Below are 19,941 nucleotides of genomic sequence, written 5' to 3' on the forward strand. Positions count from 1 at the left end.
TGCCACAGACAGTCACTATTTATTGGGCTGGGGGGGGGGCTGTTTGTGCCTCTGGGTACTGGGAATGCCAGGGGGGCTGTAAGGTGCCACAGACAGTCACTATTTATTGGGCTGGGGGGGGGGCTGTTTGTGCCTCTGGGTACTGGGAATGCCAGGAGGGCTGTAAGGTGCCACAGACAGTCACTATTTATTGGGCTGGGGGGGGGCTGTTTGTGCCTCTGGGTACTGGGAATGCCAGGGGGGCTGTAAGGTGCCACAGACAGTCACTATTTATTGGGCTGGGGGGCTGTTTGTGCCTCTGGGTACTGGGAATGCCAGGGGGGCTGTAAGGTGCCACAGACAGTCACTATTTATTGGGCTGGGGGGGGCTGTTTGTGCCTCTGGGTACTGGGAATGCCAGGGGGGCTGTAAGGTGCCACAGACAGTCACTATTTATTGGGCTGGGGGGCTGTTTGTGCCTCTGGGTACTGGGAATGCCAGGGGGGCTGTAAGGTGCCACAGACTGTCACTATTTATTGGGCTGGGGGGGCTGTTTGTGCCTCTGGGTACTGGGAATGCCAGGGGGGCTGTAAGGTACCACAGACAGTCACTATTTATTGGGCTGGGGGGGCTGTTTGTGCCTCTGGGTACTGGGAATGCCAGGGGGGCTGTAAGGTGCCACAGACAGTCACTATTTATTGGGCTGGGGGGGGCTGTTTGTGCCTCTGGGTACTGGGAATGCCAGGGGGGCTGTAAGGTGCCACAGACAGTCACTATTTATTGGGCTGGGGGGGCTGTTTGTGCCTCTGGGTACTGGGAATGCCAGGGGGGCTGTAAGGTGCCACAGACAGTCACTATTTATTGGGCTGGGGGGGGCTGTTTGTGCCTCTGGGTACTGGGAATGCCTGGGGGGCTGTAAGGTGCCACAGACAGTCACTATTTATTGGGCTGGGGGGGGGCTGTTTGTGCCTCTGGGTACTGGGAATGCCAGGGGGGCTGTAAGGTGCCACAGACAGTCACTATTTATTGGGCTGGGGGGGCTGTTTGTGCCTCTGGGTACTGGGAATGCCAGGGGGGCTGTAAGGTGCCACAGACAGTCACTATTTATTGGGCTGGGGGGCTGTTTGTGCCTGTGGGTACTGGGAATGCCAGGGGGGCTGTAAGGTACCACAGACAGTCACTATTTATTGGGCTGTGGGGGGCTGTTTGTGCCTCTGGGTACTGGGAATGTCAGGGGGGCTGTAAGGTGCCACAGACAGTCACTATTTATAGGGCTGGGGGGTGTCTCTGGGTACTGGGAACACCAGGGGGGGTCACTGTAAGATGCTAGGTCTTTTTATTTTTTTAGTGGAATTCCCCAGAGTTGTCCCCCTCAGTGCCCACTAGGTGGCGCCACTGACCTGTAAATCCCAGTTCCCAGGATCTATTATTAAGCAAAGAGGTTGAGCTCTGCCTGTCTAATCTAAATAGTGTAATTTAGTGATTAAACGTTATAAAAATCACAGCAGAATCCCTTTTAGAAAGAAACTAAAAATGGGGAAACTGCAATTGCATAAGGTTGCAGCAAAAGTCTTTTTAAAATAACATTTGTTATTTACACCATCCCAATTTTTAGTGCATTCGCATCCAATTCAAGTTAAAAAGTCATTCCTTTTCACTGACACAATGACATAGAAATTGTGGAGGAAAGAACTGTATTGTGGCTAAAACACTGTTATAGAGCAGAATTATTTTTAAAATCAATAAATTCCGATCATGACATTCCGTTTTATAACTGTCCTCCAACCAGCAGCTGCTCATCTTATGCCATTGTGATGTCACAGTTTACTCTCAGATGTGTTGCCATGGCGATGACATTGTGATGTCTCAGATTACACAGTCTGAACCCAAAAAGGTTCATTCCTTTCCAAACATTCAAGGTGAGTAGATCTCAGGACACTTGTTAAGAATCATTTTAATGATTTTAATGTCTTTTTTAAAGTTTTTATGCCGATATATTATACATATAATAGTGGGCCGTTCCCTATGCCGATATATTCTACATATAATAGTGGGCCGTTCCCTATGCCGATATATTATACATATAATAGTGGGCCGTTCCCTATGCCGATATATTATACATATAATAGTGGGCCGTTCCCTATGCCGATATATTATACATATAATAGTGGGCCGTTCCCTATGCCGATATATTATACATATAATAGTGGGCCGTTCCCTATGCCGATATATTATACATATAATAGTGGGCCGTTCCCTATGCCGATATATTATAGATATAATAGTGGGCCGTTCCCTATGCCGATATATAATAATAGGGGTCCTATCCGATATATACATGCGATATACATATAATAGTGGGCCGTTCCCTATGCCGATATATTATACATATAATAGTGGGCCGTTCCCTATGCCGATATATTATACATATAATAGTGGGCCGTTCCCTATGCCGATATATTATACATATAATAGTGGGCCGTTCCCTATACAGATATATTATAGATATAATATCGGCCATTCCCTATACTGATTTATTTGCTTTTTGACACTAAACACTGGAATGGACACCACTAGAAAATTTCTAGTGCAATTATGTCCAATTCATGTTAAAAAGTAATTCCTATTTAGTGACACAATGACATAGAAATTGTGGAGGAAAGAATTATATTGTGGCTAAAACACTGTTATAGAGCAGAATTATTTTTTAAATTGATACATTCCAACCATGACATTCAGTTTTATAACTGTCCTCCAATCAGCAGCTGCTAATCTTATGCCATTGTGATGTCACAATACTCACTCAAATGTGTTGCCATGGCGATGTCTTTGTGATGTCACAAATGACAGAGTCTGATTGTTTATCATTAGCTCAAATAGTTCATTCCTTTCCAAACATTCTAGGTGAGTAGATCTCAGGACACTTGGTGGGAATCATTTTAATGCTTTTAAAGTCTTTTTTAAGTTTTTTATGTGGATGTAATTTCCATATAATAGTGGGTTATTCCTTATGCTGATATATTATACAGGTATGGGATCTGTTATCCAGAAAGGTTTTTTCCAATAGACTCCATTTTAAGCAAATAATTCTACTTTTTAATAACAATCCCCGTTTCTCTGTAATAATAAAACAGTACCTGTACTTGATCCCAACTAAGATATAATTACCCCTTATTGGGGCAGAACAGCCCTATTGGGTTTATTTAATGGTTAAATGATTCCCTTTTCTATGTAATAATAAAACAGTACCTGTACTTGATCCCAACTAAGATATAATTACCCCTTATTGGGGCAGAACAGCCCTATTGGGTTTATTTAATGGTTAAATGATTCCCTTTTCTATGTAATAATAAAACAGTACCTGTACTTGATCCCAACTAAGATATAATTACCCCTTATTGGGGGCAGAACAGCCCTATTGGGTTTATTTCATGGTTAAATGATTCCCTTTTCTCTGTAATAATAAAACAGTACCTGTACTTGATCTCAACTAAGATATAATTACCCCTTATTGGGGGCAGAACAGCCCTATTGGGTTTATTTAATGGTTAAATGATTCCCTTTTCTCTGTAATAATAAAACAGTACCTGTACTTGATCCCAACTAAGATATAATTACCCCTTATTGGGGGCAGAACAGCCCTATTGGGTTTATTTAATGGTTAAATGATTCCCTTTTCTCTGTAATAATAAAACACTACCTGTACTTGATCCCAACTAAGATATAATTAATTTTTATTGTAGACAAAACAATCCTGTTGGGTTTATTTAATGTTTAACCTGTTTTTGGTAGACTTACGATATGGAGATTCAAATTATGAAAAGACCCCTTATTCAGAAAACCCCAGGTTACCCTGAGCATTCTGGATATCAGGTCCCATACCTGTACATATAATGGAGAGACATTCCCTGTGCTGATATATTATACACACTACAGAGGTGTCCTTCACATACAGATTTATGTAGATAAATAAGGACACATTCCCTATGCTCATTTCATATGGATACTTGTGGGTACTAAAAACACATTTAAACTTAAAAAATATGATTATTTTGCTACTAACAAAGATTCACATTAGCTTAGTTAACATCAAGTAACAGGCAAAGGTGCATTTCCTATACAGATATAATTGACTTATAATATCCCTATATGTTACAATAGGGGGTACTTAATTCACTATATATTATAAGGAACTCCTCTGTGACTTATAATATCCCTATATGTTACAATAGGGGGCACTTTATTCACTATATATTATAAGGAACTCCTCGGGGGCTTATAATATCCCTATATGTTACAATAGGGGGTACTTTATTCACTATATATTATAAGGAACTCCTCGGGGACTTATAATATCCCTATATGTTACAATAGGGGGCACTTTATTCACTATATATTATAAGGAACCCATCGGGGGCTTATAATATCCCTATATGTTACAATAGGGGGCACTTTATTCACTATATATTATAAGGAACTCCTCGGGGGCTTATAATATCCCTATATGTTACAATAGGGGGTACTTTATTCACTATATATTATAAGGAACTCCTCGGGGGCTTATAATATCCCTATATGTTACAATAGGGGGTACTTTATTCACTATATAATGTGCATCCCTTTGGAACATGTAGGATATAGATGCACAGAAGGGGTTGGGATGATATGGGGGAGGATCTCTAGAGCCAGGATCATATTTTGGGATATAGAATGATGAGGAACACCAAGCTATCCACTGGGTTGGAAGTGTGAGCTAAAAGGACAACCACTAAGCTCTTTATAGTTGAATATCATTTACCATTGTTATGTGGTATTTGTCATTAGTGATACTGACTATAATATTCATTCCTTTCATATGTTTAACTAACACAGGTGGGTAACTAGTGGGCCATTAGGACTTTATCATACAACATTGGGGGTAAATAGACTGCAGGGAAAGACAAACTGTTGTACAATATAATAGTATTAATGGAACAGCAAGCTGGATTAGGTTATGGATGCAAAAACATTTTTAACCTTTGTTTCTCTTTTTTTCTCCCACAGATCTGAAAGGAATTCCCGCGCAAGACGCCATAGAATCAGGATGGCTTTCAGCTGTCCTATTCTATGGCTTATTGTATATGGATTATTTTTCTTTTTGATTTATTCAACATCATGTAAGTAAAAGATTGGACATAAAGCACTAATGTCACTTCTGTGTAACTTTTTTGGGATTAGAAGGAATACGTTTCCTTAATGCAAATTTTTCTTATGAGCAAAAACTTGCAGATGGAGAAAATATTGATCATATATTATATTATTAAATACCACTAAGAGAAAACACATGCTCATAAAGGTCACAAAAATCTCACCCGTAGTATAGATGGGCCCAGGTGCTCATGCCCCAGACCTTCAGCTAGAGGGAGCCAACATGGATAAATCATAAACGTAGAAAATGGCAGGCACTCCGGTATTGTAGGTGAAGAATAGCGCTTGTTCACGAGGAATTGTAGTAAAATCACAAAACTTTTATTAAGCTAACACATGATACAGAGGTATTGTAGGTGAAGAATAGCGCTTGTTCACGAGGAATTGTAGTAAAATCACAAAACTTTTATTAAGCTAACACATGATACAGAGAGCCTCTGTATCATGTGTTAGCTTAATAAAAGTTTTGTGATTTTACTACAATTCCTCGTGAACAAGCGCTATTCTTCACCTACAATACCGGAGTGCCTGCCATTTTTTACGTTTATGATTTATCCATATACAGGTATAGGACCCATTATCCAGAATGCTCGGGACCAAGGGTATTCCGGATAAGGGGTCTTTCCGTAATTTGGATCTCAATACCTTAAGTCTACTAAAAAATCAATAAAACATTAATTAAACCCAATAGGATTGTTTTGCATCCAATAAGGATTAATTATATCTTAGTTGGAATCAATTACAAGGTTCTGTTTTATTTCTACATAGAAAAAGGAAATCAGTTTTAAAATTCTGAATTATTTGATTAAAATGGAGTCTATGGGAGACGGGCATTCCGTAATTCGGAGCTTTCTGGATAACGGGTTTCTGGATAAGGGGTCCAATACCTGTATTATATTATATTGGCCTATCCTTTTTGATTACACAGGCCCCATTTCTGTTCCATAGCACGCAATAAACCGTACTTTGGCATGCCGTTAAAGGCATATGGGCTACTATTGTTAGATTTAGACTATTTGGTGATGTTGGGAGTTGCAAGTTATATTTCTCCTGCAATATTTTTTTTCCTAGGTACTAATTTACTTTAAAATGTTTCCTCCCCTACAGCTTTTGAGATTACATCAACTACAGACGTAGAAGAAAAGGGAATATTCTGGAAAGCACTGGATTTACCCAGTATTAGGACCAAGCGAGATGTCCACACTGTCAGTACCGACACTCTGAGATATCTTATCCCAGTAGTTGTTCTGGCGGTACTGGCAGCCTTGGGAATCATTGGATGGTAAGTAATTTCTCTTCCTATAACACTATTTGGGGGAGGTGGGTGTGCAACAACTTTAGTTTTAGTGTAAGGAACCCAGAAAAGGGACTGAAGTAACTGTGTACTTGTTATCTTTGTGCAGGATTCTGTTCTACCTCGAGAGGAGAAAGATGATACTGAAATTACAGGCTTTTGATGAAGAGAATCCTCCAGAAGAGAAACCAATAGAGCCAAAGAGGTTTGTAATACTTTACTATGAACTAGGCCCATCTGTTCTACTCAGCATTTAGAGAGAATGTAACCCCAACTTACACACAATATGGATATTTTCATTGCTACAAAGTAATACCCCCTTAAAAACAGTTCATTTCCCCTTCTCAGTCAAAAAACCCATAATCCAGTAGCCATAAAACTTTCTATTCATAATCCATAAATTTTCTTTTACATGTTATTTTTTGGGGTGACTTTTGGCTTAATATTTTGTGGAAGAATTGCTCCCTTGTCAAATCCACAAAATATTCATTTTGAGTGTTACTAATGCTAAAAATCTACATCCAACTGAATCCTACCCCAACTGGAATAGAAGTTTTATAGCTTAAATGTGTCCTTTATTTTGTAGGAAAAAGCTTAAAAAAGTTTCTAAACGCAAACAAAAGGCTGCTGAGCGAGATATTGAAGCGCAACTTGAGGAAGAAGAAGAGGAGGAAGAAATAGGCGATGAGCCTATAGAACCTCCAAAGAAATTAAAGAAGAAAAAGCCTAAAAAAGTTGCTAAATGGAAACAAAAGGCTGCTGAGCGAGATGTGGAAGTGCAGCTTGAGGAAGAAGAAGAAGAGGAGGAGGAAGAAATAGGTGATGAGCCTATTGAACCTCCTAAGAAATTAAAGAAGAAAAAGCCTAAAAAAGTTGCTAAACGGAAACAAAAGGCTGCTGAGCGAGATGTGGAAGCGCAGCTTGAGGAAGAAGAAGAAGAGGAGGAGGAAGAAATAGGTGATGAGCCTATTGAACCTCCTAAGAAATTAAAGAAGAAAAAGCCTAAAAAAGTTGCTAAACGGAAACAAAAGGCTGCTGAGCGAGATGTGGAAGCGCAGCTTGAGGAAGAAGAAGAAGAGGAGGAGGAAGAAATAGGTGATGAGCCTATAGAACCTCCTAAGAAATTAAAAAAGAAAAAGCCTAAAAAACAGTGAGTTAACTGGGATTTACCTTTTTTCTAGAATGGAAATTAACAATTAAACAAATAATTTTTGTTATTTATGAATATCTCTATCATCCATCTGAAATATTTTGTTATAATAATATATGCTAATTGCTACTATGGCAAATGATCAATTTATTCAGTTCCGAGTTTGCTTTACTTGTTCTTGGGAAACTATATGTCCAACTGAGCCGAGTATCCAAGTTCCATAGTGCTTAAATATATCCTTTTGTTTTATAGGAAAAAGATTAAGAAAGTTGTCGAAAGTGACGAGGCTGCTGAACTAGAGGAGGAAGAGCAGCTTGAGGAGGAAGAAGAAGAAGAACCTCCTAAGAAATTAAAGAAGAAAAAGGCTAAAAAACACAAAGCGTGAGTTTTTAACTGATCTTCCTTTCAATTGCCTGAGCCCCGGGCCCCGTCTGGCACAATGGAGACCTTATAACTTTAATAATTATTATCTGCCAGATGTGTAAACTTTATTATTTCAAATTAATTATCTATATAAAAATATTGTTCTGACTAAACTTTCACTGTCTCCAAAATACATTTTTATAATATGAAAGAATATAAGACTTATGAGAGTCTAACAACATATTATGTAATACTCGAATACACCCGGGTTCCTATTATCATGGTTTCTCCCAAACTTAAAATTACAGAATTATAATACTTTTTTTTCTTTTTTTTAGAATAAAGCTTCGTGTATCGACGTCGGAAGATTCAGAAGACTCAGACGTCTCCGATATATCAGAAGAGACTGCTGAGTCGGATGATTCTTCTGAGTCAGAGGGGGATGGGCAAGAGAAAGAAACAGATGAACAACCATCCCTCTTAAAATGGGCCATGAAATCAGCAGCAAAAAAGACTTCTAAATTCATCAAGTGAGTTCGCTTGGCCTTAACTAGTCATGTGACTTTGTTTGTATTTCTGACCCCACAGGTGTCTGTAACAAATCAAGCACATTACTTCATTAGCTAAGGTTAATATCGTTATAACCGCTTCTCTCAGCTCCATTTTGTAGGCAAGTGGAGCAGAGCAAATGCTTAATGTGACTCAGTGGAACTTAATGACAGGGGCACTAAGCAATTTCGAGAAAAAGTCGATTTTTTTTTACTTCTAGATATTTTTGATATTTATAAATGGGTTTGTGCCAGTACTCGATTTTTCTGATATGGTTTCTCGAAAAATTTTGAAAATAACTCCCATAATTCGAGATTTATTAATGTTTAGTTCACTTTTTTTTCGAGTACCATTGAATCCTATGGAGGCTCAGAGTAGCTGAGCAATAGAATAGTCGGTGACAGCCTGTCCTTGACATATTTTCAATGAAAAATGAATCCCCTCGTTGTTTTCTGTTTCACCCAGTTTCAAGTGAAACTTGATTGTTTAATATGAATCTATCCAACCTCGAGTTTATGTGACTTTCAAGGCCAAAAAACCTGAGTTTTAGTAAATGTGCCCCTAAATGTCACTTTGGCCTCAGATTCATTTCCTCTTTCAAAAATAATTTTATAATTAGACTTAAAAGTGTCACAGATATTCCTGTCCATAGTCCAGATGTAAATGAATATAAGCAGCTTCTGGCAGCATTGTTTTTGGTTCATTAATACACCCAGCTGGCTATTAGAACAGCTACTCACAAGTGCAAATTTTTGTATTTTTTTTTAAATCTGTTATTTATCTTTTTTTTAGGAAAAAGCTTGATGATGCTATGAAGTCAGATGAGCCAGATGAGGAAAGTAGCCCAGACAGGACTCCTGAATCTGAGGAGACTGCTCAATCTTCCTCTTATGAAGAAGAAAAATCAGAGGAAGAAGAAATAGATGAAGGCCCAGACCTCTTAAAACAGGTCTTTAAATCATCTAAAAAGGCTGCAAAATACATAGGGTGAGTTGTTGGGCTCTAACACATTGGTGAGAGTCCTAATTACATTTATCACCACTCTCTAATATATTTATATATATACACCAGTGATCCCCAACCAGAGGCTCGGGGGCAACATGTTGCTTCCCAACTCCTTGGATGTTGCTCCCAGTGCCCCCAAACCAGGGAGTTATTTTTGAATTCCTGACTTGGGGGCAAGTTTTGGTTGAATAAAAACAAGATTGCCTACCAAATAAAGCCCCTGTAAGCTGATAGGGTGCATAGAGGCCCCTAATAGCCAATCACAGCCCTTATTTGGCTCCTCCATGAACTTTTATGGTGCTTGTGTTGCTCTCCAAGTCTTTTTACATTTGACTGTTGCTCACGAGTAAGAAAGGTTGGGGCTCCCTGATATACACTATATATTCACTATATATTCACTTTACAATGAACTTTCACTGTATGGGAAACATTTCCGTCCATAACTCAAATGTGCATATTTGTAAATATTCAAGATCTCGGTTTGATAAAATCTGAAAATTAGCGTTAAAGATTTCAGATACAAATATATAGAGGACTATGAGGTTTTTTTGCCTCTTTTTAAGTGAATGGTGGCCAAAAAAATCACAGCCTCCAATATATACAAGTTTGAATCATAAAAATTTGATTGACTAACTTGGCAACTAAAAACAACTAAAATCAGCCAATGTTCTTAGCTGCCAGGGTAGAAGAGTTTCTTAGCAATTGAAATCTTGAAGATTAATAAAGCACCGCACAGTGTCATCCTAAATCTTTCAGCTTTGAAACATATTTATTATACAGCTGGCAGTTTGTTGTACTGTAATCACCCCTCTAAAAATGATAGATATTTTATAAAACAAAATGTAAATTATTTTTTTGTTTTTGCAGTAAAAAGATTGTGCAGTCAGCTAAGACAAAACAAGCTGATATTGAGGAAGATCAGTCAGACCAGGATGAGGCTTCTGAAGGGGAGGAGCCTAGCGACCGAGAAGAAGAAGGAGCAGGACCCTCCCATTCACAGAAAGCTGCAAAACCTAAAGAAAGCACAAGGTGAGTTTGCTCAGTCTTATTGTAACTGTCAGAGCCCAGAACCCAATAGCTAAACTGTCGTACACATTACGGGGCAGATTTATTATGCTGTGTAAAAAATGGCGTCAAAATTCACCATATAACGGCAGGCGTCGCTGTGTAAAGATCGGCTTCATTTCTTAACATGTATTTTCTTGTGCCAGAACTTACGTAAAACAATGGCAAACTCTTCTATTTATTTTACACAGCTTTTTACCCCGTTCAATCGACAAATTTCATTTTATAAAGCATAACAAAAAAATGTTATCGCGTCTTAATTTTCGCGACTTTTCGCACAATTCACTATAAGCATACTTGCGCTATTTTACGCGCGGTATTTCATGCGATATTTTTGTCGCCATAAATAGCATGCGCGGTATTTTTCGCATGCACGCTATTTATCGCATGCGCTGATTGTCGCGACATTACGCACACGACAATCGGCAGCATAAAACTGGCGACATTTTGCCCTGGCAGAGCACAGAGTGCTAGAGAGGTGCTGTATAAATGTTTATTTGCAAAAAAAACCCCCAAAAACCAATAAAAATATATATTGGAGTGTATGGCTAACATGGCGTGCGTTCATTTGCGCGACTATTTATATGCGGCTACAAGTGATGAAATGTTTCGCCAGGCATAGATTCGCAGCGAATTTTTGGACGTGCGGTGAATTTTTCCGCGGCTAATTTTTTCATGCATTTCGCGAAACAATCCGCAAATGGCAAAACACGTAAAAAAATTCGCCACGCGAAAATTCCCCGCACGTCCAAAAATTGACACAGGCTTCAAAAAATAATAGTCGCGGGCAACAAATTTTTTGCCCGCACAACATTTTTGCCGTTTCGGGGATCTTTCCAAAGATTTGCTAAAATCTTGCTAAATTTGCTAAATATTTAGTCGCGATATTATACAGTACTGTAGCGGTAAATTTCGTCGCACAAAATACATTACTAGGTTTATTTTGGCGATTTCTTTGTCGCGACTTTTTAATCTCGCGACTTTTTGAAGCCTGTGTCAATTTTTGGACGTGCGGGGAATTTTCGCATGGCGAATTTTTTATGCGCTTTGCCATTGGCGGATTGTTTTGCGAAACGCATGAAAAAATTTGCAGCGTCCAAAAATTCGCTGCGAATCCATGCCTGGTGAAACATTTCATCACTTGTAGCCGCATATAAATAGTCGCGCGAATGAACGCACGCCATGTTAGGCATACACGCCAATACTTTCGTAAAATTACTGTATTAAAAATGACCATTTCCCTGCAAACTGGCGGCTGCGTCACTCTAGGGGAAACACATACTTGAATAAATAGCACTGCAAAGTTCATATTTTATTGGCAAAAGCTCATTTACTGTACTTTTCTATAATTATTATACCTAGTAATGTATTTTGTGCGACTAAAGATTTACCTCTATAGTACTGTATATTTTGGAGACTTAAGATTTACCGCTATAGTACTGTATAATATCGCAACAAAATATTCACCGCTATAGTACTGTATAATATCGCAACAAAATATCCACCACTATAGTACTGTATATTATCGCAACAAAATATTCACCGCTATAGTACTGTATATTATCGCGACAACATATTCACCGCTATAGTACTGTATATTATCGCGACAACATATTCACCGCTATAGTACTGTATATTAGTAGTGAAATTCCATACATGCCAAGACTTTAGTAAAATTCAGTAAAAAGACACATACTTGAATAAATAACACTGTAAGTCCATATTTTATTGCCAAAAACTCATTTACTGTACTTTTCTATAATTTTTCGCCTGCCTGTAGTAGGTGTTAATTTTCGCATAGCCGAATGCGATATTTAGCGCGCCAAAGTGTTTGTGAATCATGCGATCGTATTCTTTTAAGTGTGGAAATTAACGCATGCATTAAAACTAGCGCGAAAAATACCGCATGCGAAAGTGGCGACTTAACGCACACGCGATAATACTATGGTGAATCGCGCGCTAATTATCGCGACTTATTTAACGCAAATTATCGCACTTTCGTGAATCGGGCCCTTAGTCTTAAGATATAGGGGCAGATTTATCAAAAGAGAAAAATGTGTTGGAGGTGGTGTTAGAGACAATTCTTATTGAGTTCTGTTGAACCTCACTAGCTTTTACTTGCCGGGGTTTTTCTGGCGACTTTTTAAGGACTTTTTATTTATTCTCTTAAGAATATTCTTGAGTATAGTCGCATTCCTGTTTTTTTACTTTTTCTTCTCAAAATGTAAAAAAAGCATAATTTAGAATTTTGATAAATCTTTAACTGAGTTTCCTGAGCTTTTCCACAATGTCTTATTTGTTTTTGTAGGCATGAAGACCATAAGCTCCATGGTGAGGAACATGATCATCTAAAAACACATGACCATGTGAAAAAGGATGATCATTCAGAACAGCACCACCATGATGAGCATGAACACAAGAGAAAAGATCATGTTGATGATCATGTGGACGAGAAACATGATCAAGTACATCATGAAAAGAAAAGACACCATGAAGCAGAGCATGGTAAGGTCGAGCATCATGAAGAGAAAAAGCACCATGATGTGGACCATGATGAGCATAAAAAGCATCACATGGTTGACCATCATGAAGAGAAAAAGCACCATGATGTAGACCATGATGAAAAGGAAAAGCATCACAAGGCCGAGCATCATGAAGTGAAAAAGCACCATGATGTCGACCATGATGAAAAGGAAAAGCATCACAAGGCCGAGCATCATGAAGTGAAAAAGCACCATGATGTCGACCATGATGAGCATAAAAAGCATGACAAGGCTGAGCATCATGAAGAAAAAAAGCACCATGATGAAAAAGAAAAGCACCACAAGGCCGAACATCATGAAGCTAAAAAGCACCATGATGTCGACCATGATGAGTATAAAAAGCATCACATGGTCGAGCATCATGATGTGAAAAAGCACCATGATGAAAAGGAAAAGCACCACAAGGCCGAGCATCATGAAGAGAAAAAGCACCATGATGAAAAAGAAAAGCACCACAAGGCCGACCATCATGATGTGAAAAAGCACCATGATGTAGACCATGATGAGCATAAAAAGCATCACATGGTCGAGCATCATGAAGTGAAAAAGCATCATGATGAAAAGGAAAAGCACCACAAGGCCGAGCATCATGAAGAGAAAAAGCACCATGATGAAAAGGAAAAGCACCACAAGGCCGACCATCATGATGTGAAAAAGCACCATGATGTAGACCATGATGAGCATAAAAAGCATCACATGGTCGAGCATCATGAAGTGAAAAAGCATCATGATGAAAAGGAAAAGCACCACAAGGCCGACCATCATGAAGAGAAAAAGCACCATGATGAAAAGGAAAAGCACCACAAGGCCGAGCATCATGATGAGAAAAAGCATCATGATGAAAAGGAAAAGCACCACAAGGCCGACCATCATGATGAGAAAAGGCACCATGATGAAAAGGAAAAGCACCACAAGGCCGAACATCATGATGAGAAAAAGCATCATGATGAAAAGGAAAAGCACCACAAGGCCGAACATCATGATGAGAAAAAGCATCATGATGAAAAAGAAAAGCACCACAAGGCCAAACATCATGATGAGAAAAAGCATCATGATGAAAAGGAAAAGCACCACAAGGCCGAACATCATGATGTGAAAAAGCATCATGATGAAAAGGAAAAGCACCACAAGGCCGACCATCATGATGTGAAAAAGCACCATGATGTAGACCATGATGAGCATAAAAAGCATCACATGGTCGAGCATCATGAAGTGAAAAAGCATCATGATGAAAAGGAAAAGCACCACAAGGCCGACCATCATGAAGTGAAAAAGCACCATGATGAAAAGGAAAAGCACCACAAGGCCGACCATCATGAAGTGAAAAAGCACCATGATGAAAAGGAAAAGCACCACAAGGCCGACCATCATGAAGTGAAAAAGCACCATGATGAAAAGGAAAAGCACCACAAGGCCGACCATCATGATGTGAAAAAGCACCATGATGTAGACCATGATGAGCATAAAAAGCATCACATGGTCGAGCATCATGAAGTGAAAAAGCATCATGATGAGCATAAAATGTAAGTAACAAACTTTGAAGCTGATTTTTGAATTGTAATTGCTCTATAATGTATTCATTAATGATAAGTGAAATTTTCACAGCAAAAAGTTTGCCCCATAAAAACACTCATAGACCAAAATGTATTTTGAATAGAAAAAATGGCCATGAAAAGAAAGACGCCGCAACAATCCCCATTGCCTTTCCTGGATTTTTCCATGAATTTTATGTTGTAGCGAGACAGTATTGGCTCATCACTAATTCCTATTTCTTTCTTTGCTAAATATGAGCCTAATTTTTGACCAAGGCATCTGGCACCCTTATTAGTCAATCTCTTGTGATTTTTGAAAAAGACCAAAAGTTCCCATAATGCAGTAATGTAACATAAATATCTCAAATTCATTTTTGTATGCTTTTATATACAACACTAGTTTGTGAATAAATCAGCAAGTGTGGGCTGTCTGTGTTGTACGTTTGGTCTCCAGGGTTGCCCTCTTCCTGCATCCATTGCACCCCAATTTTCATAGGTTTCATCTTTTTTCATAGAATATCTTACATGTTTTCCATCACCCAATTCCATTAATTTGACTTAGTACCCACTACTTTGTTCATTTTTTCTTTAAAATACAATTATTTATTAACCCTTTATACATGTGTTTATTTGTGCAGGGCTGAGCATGATGACCATCATAAGAAGGAAAAGGCAGTCAAAAAGAAACAAAAGCCGAAGAAAAAGCTTAAAAGAATTACTAGGTAAGTGAAACAACATCCATAGCTTTGTATTCATAAATATTTAACATAATAAGTACCAAAAACTTAATTGCCAACGTCCCGTGCATTTATAAGCTTTAAATTTAGAGGGCATTATACAGATAGAGTTGCTGCACACATGCACCTTATAGACATCAGCTTACAAACACAATTGGCTTTAACATGAAAGCAAAATATTATTATTTATGATATTTTTATGTGGTCTGTCGTAAATAGAATATTATGGCAGCTTGAAAGACATATTTACGTTGGCGCATGATGCTATTTTAGTTGAAAACAACAAAACCATAGAGCAAATATGGAAATCATATGGGTAATGATGCTGAAGTCTAATCTTCTATTTCCATTCCAGGCACCATGCCCACCACAGAGAAAGTTCTTCAAGTTCTTATTCGGAGCCCGACTCTCCGGACTCCGATGTGGATTTGGGCGCCACCTTGGGTGCTTCCTGCAAGGCGTTGTTTACTATTGGAAAGTGCGTTGGAAGATGTGTTATGAAGACGCCGAAAGTATACAAGTACGTTCGTAATTCCTAATTCATTCTAATAAGACTGCAAACATAGAGTAGAATAATTACAATATCAACGTTTGTTCCCATTTGGTTGGTTTGACTTGACTGTATCTTCCCATGCAATCATTTACTAAATTCGGCAGATCTGATTAGATTTTAAATCAAAATTGTGATGACCATCTTTATATTGCCTTGGGCATAAAAAGTTAAAATTGAAAGGTAACAAGTCACCATGAAGTTTATATATAGTTTAAAATACTTAGGGAATTCCAAGGCAAAATGTACCCTAGCTCACTCCTACAGAACGTGCATGTAATATGTCACTTGTTAGGACTATTATTAAGGTTTGTTGCCTTTAGTAATTCTGTTGGGCCCAGTGTTTTCTGATTTTCTAATGAAGAATTTTTGATGAATGTAAAATACAATGTAGCTTATTACTGTCACTTTTTTATTGGATTTTTATTTGTATAATTTGTAAGAGCTGATATGCCATAATTCCTGGGAGTCTTTCCCCATAATACTCAGGAAACAATGGGTTTAATGGCAAATAAATGGGATGACTGCCCGAATATACATATTTGTCTCCCTGTACTGTAAGAAACACAGCGATAGCTATGAACCCTTCATGTCACATATCTCAGATAATTAATGTATAATATTGGCATAGAAATGGCTTCATTCAGATACATTGCTACAGTGTTTAAACAAGGAAGTCATTGCACATGTTTTCACTATTCTTTGTTATTTTTGCAGATTTCTGAAGGGGAAAGTAAAATATTTGAAGAAACTCAAGAAAGTCCTAGTAAAAGTAATGCATGTCTGTAAAAAGATGGAGTGGGGTAAGAAAACTAAAACAGTAAGACATGCAATTGGCTGCACCAAAGGAAACATGAAGAAGGCATGGAAAATGAGCAAATCAGCAGGGAAGAAAGGCTACCACCTCTGCAAGAAGATGCATTTAGTGGCAGGCGCCAAAAGGGCGTACAAACTGTGCAAGTCCTGCTGGAAACACGTTCACGTGAAAAAGATGTACAAACAGTGCAAGGCAGGCGCAAAAAAGACTTACAAACTGTGTAAGATCTGCTGGAAGAAGTTCCACTTGACTAAGAGAGTGAAGCAATGCTATCATTGCTCCAAGGCGACGGTGAAGTTATGCATAAAGTGCTTTAAGATGTGCGAGCAATGTGCTCAATCATTCGGAACGACAGTCGCAGAGACAGCGGCATAAAGCAGTCAAATCATTTCAAGAAAATAGTAAAGCTGCATGGGCCTGGGAATTAGGGTTGTGGAGGAGGGCCCAGGCCCACATTTTGCAGTCAGTTATCCCACTACTTCAAGAATAAGTTATCTTCAAGTATCCAAGAAAAACAGACATCACAATACTGGAGACAATACGACAAGATTACAAGTTTGGATTACCTATCTGTTGGCCTGGGAGTTAAGGGTTGTGGAGGAGGGCCCAGGCCCAGATATTGCAGTCAGTTATCCCACTACTTCAAGAATAAGTTATTATCTTCAAGTATCCAAGAAAAACAGACATCACGATACTGGAGACAATACGACAAGATTACAAGTTTGGATTACTTATCTGTTGGCCATGGGAAATAGGGTTGAGGAGGAGGGCCCAGGCCCAGATTATGTGCCAAGTAGTTTCTAGTGTCGAGAAACCAAGCAAAGCATGGACAAAAGACATCAAGAAACGTTGGCTACCTGTTAATTAATATGTTTATTTAATGCAAATAAATATTTTTATTTATATGTCATTTTATGCTTCAATAATCTGATTATTCTTGGTAAAAATTCAATCAAGTTTTTTCATTTGAAATGTAATTTGTCACAAAGATTATAGGGCTCATGTACGTCCGCAAGTGCATTGGTGGCCTCCACTTTCATTAAACGTATGTAGGGATCTCCAAATTAAGTAGCGCACAGAAATAACACTAACGCATGATTCACAAACACCTAGACGCGCTAAATATCACATTAGTCCGTGTGAAAAATTAACACCTATTTGAGGCAGGCGGTAATTATAGAAAAGTACAGTTAATGAGCTTTTGGCAACACAATATGGACTTTGCAGTGGGATTTATTCAAGTCTGTGTTGGGCCCAGAGTGATGCAGCCGCCAGTTTGCCGCATATAAATAGTAGCTGCATATAAATATTTATATGCTACTATTTATATGCTACTATTTATATGCACATAATAATAGGCGTTAATTAGCGTGCATGCGGTAAATGCCGAATGCAGCATCGTGCGTAAATTAACGCAAGTATGCTTATAGTGAATCGTGCGTTAAGTCGCGAAAATTTAGACGCGATAACATTTTTAACGCACGCTATAAATAGCGCGCGTTTTAACGCACTTTAGTGAATCAGCCCTATTGAGTGGTCTGGGATGTCAGTAGTTAACAGGGAGTATCCCTGCAGTTCGGGTTACAGCCACAGGGTGGTGTTTAAAGGGGAAGGAAAGACTAAGTCACTTGGGGTGCTAAAATGTTAAGCACCCCCAAGTGACTTGAATCGCTTACCTCGTACCCCGGGCTGGTGCCCCTATTAGGAGAAAACCACACCAGCCCGGGGCACCTGGAGCGATGCGCTTCCTCCTTCCGCCTTCGTTTTGCTGCGACTCCGAGTCCGGCGCATGCGCAGTAGAGTGAAAAAGCCGACTTCTCTGTTAAAGTTCCACTACTCCCTCTACTGTGCATGCGCGCGCAGCGAAGGAGGAAGCAATCGCTGCTACCTCGGGCTGGGGCTGTTCTCTCCATACAGGGGCACCAGCCCGGGGTAGAAGGTAAGCAATTCAAGTCACTTGGGGGTGCCTAACATTTTGGAACCCCCAAGTGACTTAGCTTTTCCTTCTCCTTTAAAGCTATAAAAGGGGATGCAGCCATGTGCTGTTAGGTTTTAGTCCTGGGACCTCCCTCTGGACAGAGGTGTGCAACAGGCCTGGGTGTTGGACAGTAAGTTCCTATAATAGATCGCTCTAGGAGTGATATGTAGGGAGATAAGTTAGAAAGGGCAGACATTGTCCTTCCTGGAGTGATAAAGGGGTTAAGACCCCCCAGCAATCCATCAGCTGGAGATCAGGGCCCAAAGTGTCGGTGGAGAGTACCACTGCTAGAGGGAGATTCCTAATCTGAGGGTGCTCAGGCGAGAGTACCAGGGTGAGTCCTTGTGGTGGGTCAGCCTGGCGTGAGTACCGGGGAGAGCCGTAAGAGAGGGTCTCTTGGCGAGAGAACCGGGGGGAGTACCGTGAGTAACCCAACAGGAGAGAGGTTCTCTAAGAGTGAAGTTAAGGAGATGGTGCCCTGATGCATGGATGCCACTCCTGGAGAGGTCCTACCCTGAATGAAGAGATTCACCTGGTTCACCATAACCATTTGTGTCTGGCTCCTTCATATCCAAGGGATCATCTACAGCCCGGTAAGCAAACACCCCTAAGGAGGGGGAAGGTACCGTGGGTCATGTGGAGTACCCCTACACGAGTCTGCATAATACTAAGGTCCCAGGGTGGGGCGTTATAGTCCCACTACATTATCCCTGGGTGGAGGCACGCCATTAAGCTGAAGAATCCCTGTTACCCCCATAGTAAGCGGGGGCTCAGGACTCCTTTAGCGCCAAGTAATAGCAAGTAGCAGCATTGCCAGCAAAAGTGGGCTACACGCACAAAGAAACGCTCCTTGTACTTCCGTAGAGTTGGCTCCGTGCCTCTCAGTCCCTCCTGCCTTCTGCGGCATTGTGGGAAAAAAGCATGGCCATTGCACTAGAAATTGCACTTCGCTCAAGTACGAGCCCTCATATCTAGTGATGGGACAATAATCTTTATGAGTGAGACAGGGGGCAGATTACGTCACGCCCAGAATGAAGACACATTCATATTCTCCTTGTTCTCATTTTCTCCTTTCCATTATTCTAAAAAATTGTTATGAGGAAAGGTTACTTTGATTCTGCATTTTACCTGCTTTCTAGTTCAGGTATGGGACCTATTATCCAGAATGCTCCAGACCTGGGGCTTATGGGAT

The 19,941-nt window shown here is 39.6% G+C and overlaps 3 protein-coding genes across 3 annotated transcripts; all 3 read left to right on the forward strand.

The window, feature by feature from the left end:
• Window positions 1-4,527: 4,527 nt before the first annotated feature.
• LOC101731759 (ABC transporter F family member 4) lies at window positions 4,528-8,151 on the forward strand. The gene is made up of 5 exons (XM_031897355.1): window positions 4,528-5,135; window positions 6,274-6,448; window positions 6,570-6,665; window positions 7,047-7,610; window positions 7,863-8,151. The coding sequence occupies exons 1-5, from the start codon at window positions 4,973-4,975 to the stop codon at window positions 7,993-7,995; spliced, it is 1,131 nt and encodes a 376-aa protein (XP_031753215.1). The 5' UTR covers window positions 4,528-4,972; the 3' UTR covers window positions 7,996-8,151.
• A 314-nt stretch (window positions 8,152-8,465) lies between these two features.
• Window positions 8,466-14,351, forward strand: LOC108645872 (histidine-rich glycoprotein-like). Its single transcript, XM_018091883.2, has 5 exons — window positions 8,466-8,503; window positions 9,315-9,509; window positions 10,395-10,556; window positions 12,901-14,227; window positions 14,304-14,351. The coding sequence occupies exons 1-5, from the start codon at window positions 8,466-8,468 to the stop codon at window positions 14,349-14,351; spliced, it is 1,770 nt and encodes a 589-aa protein (XP_017947372.2).
• Window positions 14,352-14,502: 151 nt separating this feature from the next.
• LOC116408914 lies at window positions 14,503-17,681 on the forward strand. The gene is made up of 4 exons (XM_031897356.1): window positions 14,503-14,658; window positions 15,306-15,389; window positions 15,760-15,924; window positions 16,672-17,681. Exons 1-4 carry the CDS (start codon window positions 14,612-14,614, stop codon window positions 17,144-17,146), a joined length of 771 nt encoding a protein of 256 aa, XP_031753216.1. The 5' UTR covers window positions 14,503-14,611; the 3' UTR covers window positions 17,147-17,681.
• The last annotated feature ends 2,260 nt before the right edge of the window (window positions 17,682-19,941 follow it).

Source organism: Xenopus tropicalis, chromosome 2 (genome assembly GCF_000004195.4).
Source record: "Xenopus tropicalis strain Nigerian chromosome 2, UCB_Xtro_10.0, whole genome shotgun sequence".
In the NCBI taxonomy this organism is placed as follows: domain Eukaryota; kingdom Metazoa; phylum Chordata; class Amphibia; order Anura; family Pipidae; genus Xenopus; species Xenopus tropicalis.

Excerpts from the sequence above, each read along its gene's own strand:
- LOC101731759 (XM_031897355.1), top strand. The coding sequence starts at position 4,973 with ATGGATGCAAAAACATTTTTAACCTTTGTTTCTCTTTTTTTCTCCCAC. Across the intron at positions 6,666-7,046 it reads AAACCAATAGAGCCAAAGAG|GAAAAAGCTTAAAAAAGTTT; the intron begins GTTTGTAATACT and ends TTTATTTTGTAG. Across the intron at positions 7,611-7,862 it reads AAGAAAAAGCCTAAAAAACA|GAAAAAGATTAAGAAAGTTG; the intron begins GTGAGTTAACTG and ends TTTGTTTTATAG.
- LOC108645872 (XM_018091883.2), top strand. The coding sequence starts at position 8,466 with ATGAAATCAGCAGCAAAAAAGACTTCTAAATTCATCAA. Across the intron at positions 10,557-12,900 it reads AAACCTAAAGAAAGCACAAG|GCATGAAGACCATAAGCTCC; the intron begins GTGAGTTTGCTC and ends TTGTTTTTGTAG. Across the intron at positions 14,228-14,303 it reads ACAAGGCCGAACATCATGAT|ACCATGATGAGCATAAAAAG; the intron begins GTGAAAAAGCAT and ends ACCATGATGTAG.
- LOC116408914 (XM_031897356.1), top strand. The coding sequence starts at position 14,612 with ATGGTCGAGCATCATGAAGTGAAAAAGCATCATGATGAGCATAAAAT. Across the intron at positions 15,390-15,759 it reads AAGCTTAAAAGAATTACTAG|GCACCATGCCCACCACAGAG; the intron begins GTAAGTGAAACA and ends TTTCCATTCCAG. Across the intron at positions 15,925-16,671 it reads AAGACGCCGAAAGTATACAA|ATTTCTGAAGGGGAAAGTAA; the intron begins GTACGTTCGTAA and ends TTATTTTTGCAG.